Source organism: Platichthys flesus, chromosome 7, assembly GCF_949316205.1.
Source record: "Platichthys flesus chromosome 7, fPlaFle2.1, whole genome shotgun sequence".
In the NCBI taxonomy this organism is placed as follows: Eukaryota; Metazoa; Chordata; class Actinopteri; order Pleuronectiformes; family Pleuronectidae; genus Platichthys; species Platichthys flesus.
In genome coordinates this window covers 6,933,572-6,939,497 of record NC_084951.1, presented here as the reverse complement: position 1 = coordinate 6,939,497, position 5,926 = coordinate 6,933,572, and the positions used below count along the sequence as shown (strand labels likewise).

Here is a 5,926-nt window from a genome sequence, read left to right as displayed (position 1 = left end):
GTAAACCTCTTTGGGCAGATACTTGCACCAACCCTGTGATGTTCAGAAGGGGAAAATCAGGTCTAAAATCTGCCCGATTATCCTTTAGCTTGCAGCAGCCTTACAGCCAGCAGATTACCACATGACTTTAATGTAAAGTGCAGCTAAATGTTGAATGCCATTTAAATACATTTTTTAAGCTCTCGAATACTGAATATATATATAAAAAAAATGTTCTTCTGTGTGTGAGAGACTCTACCTTTGCTTTTTTTTATTAACTTACACTGAGAATTAAATAAATCATGGTGGCAGAAACTTGGACTATGGGCAGAGAAGGTCTCTGGTTCGTCTCTGGTTCGACTCCACGGAGAGACAACAAAAGACGAACCTGGATTGATCTGTCCAAAAATCCAAGAGTCTCCCTACCCTGTCTAGTGCCCCTGAGCAAGGCACCTTACTCCCCCAACATCTGCTCCCAGAGCGCCGTACATGGTTCGCTCACTGCTCTGTGTGTCACCAGATGGGTCAAAAGCAGAGACTAAATTTCCCTACCTGCATGAGTGTGCCTTTGCATGTCTGTGCATGGGTTTGGGACTAATAAATGCATCTTAATCTGCATCTTAATCTTAAAATCAGTGGACTGAAGAGACAGCATCTGTGTCAGGGGCTGCATCCTTCGGCTGCTTTTCAATACTGATTGCATCACAGCAATGTGACCAGGCTGTCCTCTTTCAAATGCTCTTCCAAATTCAGAATGTGTCCTTCCATCCAATGAAAGGAATGCTCCAACAGGTAGATCCTCCAAAGGTCAACCTATCCCAGAATTAACTGTGCTTTCAGTCACTAACTGTTTTTCAAAGATGTCATGGCACCAGTAAGCATCAAGAAGTCAGTATCACACTTTTGTCGCATCTGACTGCAGCTGTTGCTAAGCGACAGCAGTAAGGGCGTGACACACTGGTGACGCGTTTCACAAAAATCCTCCATAGAACAGGCCGTTTATTTTCCGTTTGGTCTTCGTTTGCCTCGTAGACCACATCCTCCGAAGAAGCCGCCCCCGGAATTGGGACAAAGTTTGTGTGTTGTTTATATGTATGAGGTCTTGTGATAGATGTGGGACTAACAGTCAGTTCACTGCCAGGATTTTTTTTTGTCATGGTTTGACATAATGCAATATGGCCAATGTTCGGTGATACTAAATTACAAAAGCAAGTTACTGATCAGTTTAGTTCAGCTATGCTGTTTCTCTTTTCAGTGTTTTTGTCCAAAGTTTTAATGATTTCAAGCACCAAGATACACAACTGGAATAGGATCAAGTTACAACCTAGAGGGTAAGTCCATACAGGCTATAAATATTCCTTGAGTCCTTAATTGCACATTAACATGTTCTTTTTGGGGGAATTAACTGTCCCTGACCGGCCAGGCAAAGGCACAGAGAGACCTCATTAAAAAAAATGAGCGAGAGAGAAGGAGAGGGAAAGAGAGAGAGCGCGAGAGAGGGAGAGAGCGGGGGAAGGAGGAAGGAAGGGAAAACAAGAGAGACAGTTTAATAAGTGAGACAGGAGACAAAGAGGGTGTGGTGCCAGCAGGACGAACAGTAAATCTCTGCGCTGTTCCTCGGCCAGTTTAAGAAACAACTGGAACGTCAGCAATAGTTTGAAGGCAGTTTTATTTTCTTACACAAATACGTTTTTGTGTCCTTTATGTATCACTACATATTGGTCTGCAAGCCTTTCTCTGCTTGTGATGTTTATAATCAGTCAAAGTGTGTCATTCATTTCACATAGAGCACCACACTGTACAGTCTTCAAGTAAATGCAACACACAGCCACACAGCCACCCTCTGTAAACTGATTCACAGGAGATGAACACACTAACATTTGAAGGTGAAGTCTTGGTTAAACTGCAGGTTAAATTAGTTTTTTTCGGTGACAGGAATTGTATAAATTCACTTTGAACAATTGAATAGGGGAAAACAGTATGAAACAAAAACAACACAAAAAATGCTACAACTTCTTCAGTAATGTTGTTATCTTCTCGATATATGGCATCTTTTAGATTGTTTGGCTGGTCCAAAGAAACGTCCTGATGTCAATCTGTATCCTGCCTTTTATTAAGTCTCTTAAACAGTCTCTCTCCTTAATTCAAACATGAGGTACCTAAAGGTTTCCATTGCCATCAAATCCACATGACTAGAAATTGTAGCAAGGAGTAGAGATGTACAAGGAAGATTCAGTCACTTTATACAGCAGCTGGAAAGATAGAAATACAGACATGTTACTACGATAACAAGTGATATTCATATAAGAGTTTGTGACGGTCACACTTTACACAGTTTAATGTTTATATCAATTAATGTTGGACGTATGAATAAGACTCTCCCACATTACTGCTCCAGAAGACATTAATGAGGCACCTATATTATAATATTATATGGAAAGAAGAAGATAAGTCATTTTCTTAATTAATTTCATCTTCGCATAAAAGCAGAAGCAAATGTTCCATTATTTGTTGTATACCTTCTCTCCCTAACATCCCTGTACTGCACTCAACACTTAAAAAAGAAAATGTATTACCAGCTTTAAAAAAATACGTTAATAGGTGACATGCAACTGAATTCTGTTTCTTCAAATTAAAGATAGCAAAATAACTTTTTAAGTTTAACTTAATTCATTTGTAAGTCATCAAATATCAGTCATTTTAAAGTTGGTCGCACAGTTTTCTTTTTCAGTGAATCACTGTTTTTCTAAATGTGGCTGTCCTCCAGTCTCAGTAATTTGACGAATGCTGTCTGAAATTGAACTTTCTATGTAAACTGCTTAGGGCTGCTTTGTTTCACTTTGGTACCAGAGCTGAATTATTTGAAATGTCAAGTTGCTTCTAACGTGTCAGTCAAGGTCCGTCCTCTGGGCCCACACTGTGCTGACTGCTGGGGCTCGGTAAAAAAATACTTCAAGGGTCTTTATAGGAGCTGGAAACATTAGCTACCTCCCTGCACATTCTAATGATAGGTTGCTGCATACTGGCGAATGAAGGAACAAGTGGTTTGTCATTGATATGTGTTGAGTACAAACAGCAAGGCCACCTTTATTACTTTGTAGTTTGGTTGAATATGAAATGAAAGCTTATGTTGCCGCTGACTTTTGCTTGGCATTAACATCTGTTTTACGTACGGACAGAATCATAGGTACAGCAACTCTAACAACTGTCTTTTTTCTATAATTTGGTAATTATTATGTCGCCTTTTAGAGAAAAGACATGTATGTGTATGTTTTTGTGCATCGTTGCGTGCGCATGCAAATACCTGTGCATGTAAGCTAATTTTTGTGCATATAACTCAGCCCTCACCTCCTCTATCACTCCCAGTGGTTTTACGGCGGGAAGCCACATCAGTCTCTCCCTTTGATGGCAACACACATGATTCATGGCTTTTTAGGACCATTTGTTTTCATTACGCCTCCTCGTCAGCTTGCCGTAGCTGTATCGTGCTTGCATGCAACGCAAGCGAATTTGGGCCGAAAGGAGAGGAAAGAATTTCTAGAGGAGAGGCTTTTTTTTGGCTTTGGAAGAAACAAAGGGGCTTGGTTTGGGTAAAAAGAGAAGAAACTTTAGTCAGGATGACAGCCGCCCGCAACTCCTTTTTCCACTGTCGCCTGGGTTCAGAGGTGGTCAGGGATTCACAGTATGTCAGAGTCTTGGAAAAGTAGGAGTCGAAAGGGTATGGAAATGTCAGAGGTCTGAAATATCAAATTTAGTCTTTCAAGTTCTGACCTTTCCTAATCCCATCCCTGCTTTCTCTACATGTTGAGCTTACTATATTACATACATAAAACCAGTATAGTACTTCAATGCAGAAAATAAAATCAAATAAAAAACATGAACTAAAGATCAGATGTGGCTCAGAGTATGCATACCTATGACGATGATGTGATGTTGACCCTTGGCAGTTAAGGGTGATAAAAGATAGGGATTAAACCAGAGGTCAAGCTTCGAAATCCAGGAAGAGCTGAGGGGTCCGGAGGGGGGGGGGGGGGGGGGGGGTCCTGGAGGAACAAGCCGTGCTGTCATGTGGAGGCAACATTAAGGAAAGGGCATCCTTAACCGTCAGCTGGTTGAATTGATTGTATGTAGAATGATGTCCGGCTGTTTTTGTCACATGCCTGTCCTGTCATCCCCTGTGATCGATGTAAACAAAGGACAAGTGTCGTAAAAAAAAATCCTCAAAAAATTGCTAGGAATCACACACTGAGCACAATGTCCCTGTTTTGGTACATTTCTCTGAAACTGACACTATAGAATGATAACAATTCATATTTACATCAGTTGTCTGGTCTGACAACAATGGTTACTGCATTTACATCAAAGGGTAGTGGCTTCAAACTACCAAACTCTCTTCTCATCGAGGTGTCAGATAGTCTTTTCCACTGAGGCAAACAGATGAACTACGTTGAGGAGTTTATTATTGTGAGTCCACTGTCAGGTGTCTGCAAGAATACTCCCGTCATGAGGAGGTTTTAGGCGTAAGGTTTTTAGGAGTCAAAAGTCAAATCTTTCTTCCAGGCGGGGTTAGTGACTCGCGGACATGGACGACCAGGCCCCCTCCATTCTCCACACAGAGAAGGCGTAGCTCAGTCTTTCATGTGCAAGGTAGTTACATCCAGCTTGTTTAGAGTCCATCTCGTCACTCTCCAACACCTGGTACAGGAAGTCAATGTAGCGCGATGCCAGCTTGAGGGTCTGGATCTTGCTCAGTTTGTCAGAGGGAAGTGTGGGGATTATCTTGCGCAACGAGGCAAAGGCATCATTCAGAGATTGTGTCCGCTGACGCTCCCGGATGTTGGCTATCACCCGCTGGCCGTGCGGGTCCTCGAGGGCTAGGAGGTCTCCAGGACTAGGACCGGGGACAGGGGAAAGGGATGGGCTTGAGGAAGGTGGCCGGTGCAGAGGACTCCTCTTAACTCTCTTGGTTCCAGGAGTGTAGACATGGATCTCGTCCCCTGGCTTGACTTTGCTATCATCACTTACTGTGGTAGGAGCAACTGTGGCGACGTGATCCTCCGGATGTGAGCCGGTCTGCCTTTTACGCCCGGTGGCCCCTGGTGTGGCTACAACAACGGGACATGCATTCGAAGGTGGTCTACCCATGTTCTCCTGGCTGGAAACAACCCCTCCCTCAGGGTGGTCATCATTAGACTGCTCCTCCTCTCTCATGCTTGGCCACGTTCTTCTTCTTTGAATATCTCAGTGGTTCTCTTTTCTCTTCAGTGTGGTTCTCTCCACTCCCTCTCTGCTCCTCTCACACAGTTTTCTTGGCTCCGTTCGTCTTCAGAAACTCCCTCCGTTACCTTCTGTGTTCCTCTGGGCCTCTGCTGTTTCGCTCTGCCTTCTCCAACAGTCATACGATTCTCCCTTTGTCACATCTAAACGTGTTAAGCCAAAATGGGAGCATAATCACCTCCAAGGTATAGACTGCCACAATGCTTCTTCATCCACACGCCTGGAAATCTGCCAGCGATTTCTACTCATTCTCTGTCAGTGCATACACTGCATCGGCAAACTGGACTGCTCTCATGCTCCGCTCCTGTAGCTGCATGTGAGACAGCAGCAGCCCGAATCTGACTTTTAAAGGGAGGGGACCGTGAAACTTTCAGCTTCCCACCCATTTGACTCCCTGATTGGTCCGGAGGTCTTTTTTTTGGACAGCTGAACTTAAGACAACAGGAAGAACAAATTTGAAGGAATCGGTCCGATCAAAGGGACGAGGCGGAGACAAAGGTGTGTCGTACAGCCAACACAACTGAACGGTTGTGACGTTTGCTTCTTGTCATAGAAGTTGCCGAAGTTTATAGGTTCCAGATTTCCTCCAAAGCTCGCCGACCACCCCCCTCCCTCTCTCTGCCTGGTTCTCTGTCCTCTCCATAACACTGCTCCCCATATACTTCAGAGA

The 5,926-nt window shown here is 43.6% G+C and overlaps 1 protein-coding gene across 1 annotated transcript; it reads right to left on the bottom strand.

Moving 5' to 3' along the window:
* Positions 1–1,650: 1,650 nt before the first annotated feature.
* Positions 1,651–5,537, bottom strand: LOC133956888 (twist-related protein 2-like). The gene is made up of 2 exons (XM_062392247.1): positions 3,894–5,537; positions 1,651–2,231 (listed from the first exon to the last, which is right to left on the bottom strand). Exon 1 carries the CDS (start codon positions 5,188–5,190, stop codon positions 4,546–4,548), a length of 645 nt encoding a protein of 214 aa, XP_062248231.1. The 5' UTR covers positions 5,191–5,537; the 3' UTR covers positions 1,651–2,231; positions 3,894–4,545.
* Positions 5,538–5,926: the final 389 nt, after the last annotated feature.

Coding starts and splice junctions, on each gene's coding strand:
- LOC133956888 (XM_062392247.1), bottom strand. CDS start 5,190: ATGAGAGAGGAGGAGCAGTCTAATGATGACCACCCTGAGGGAGGGGTT.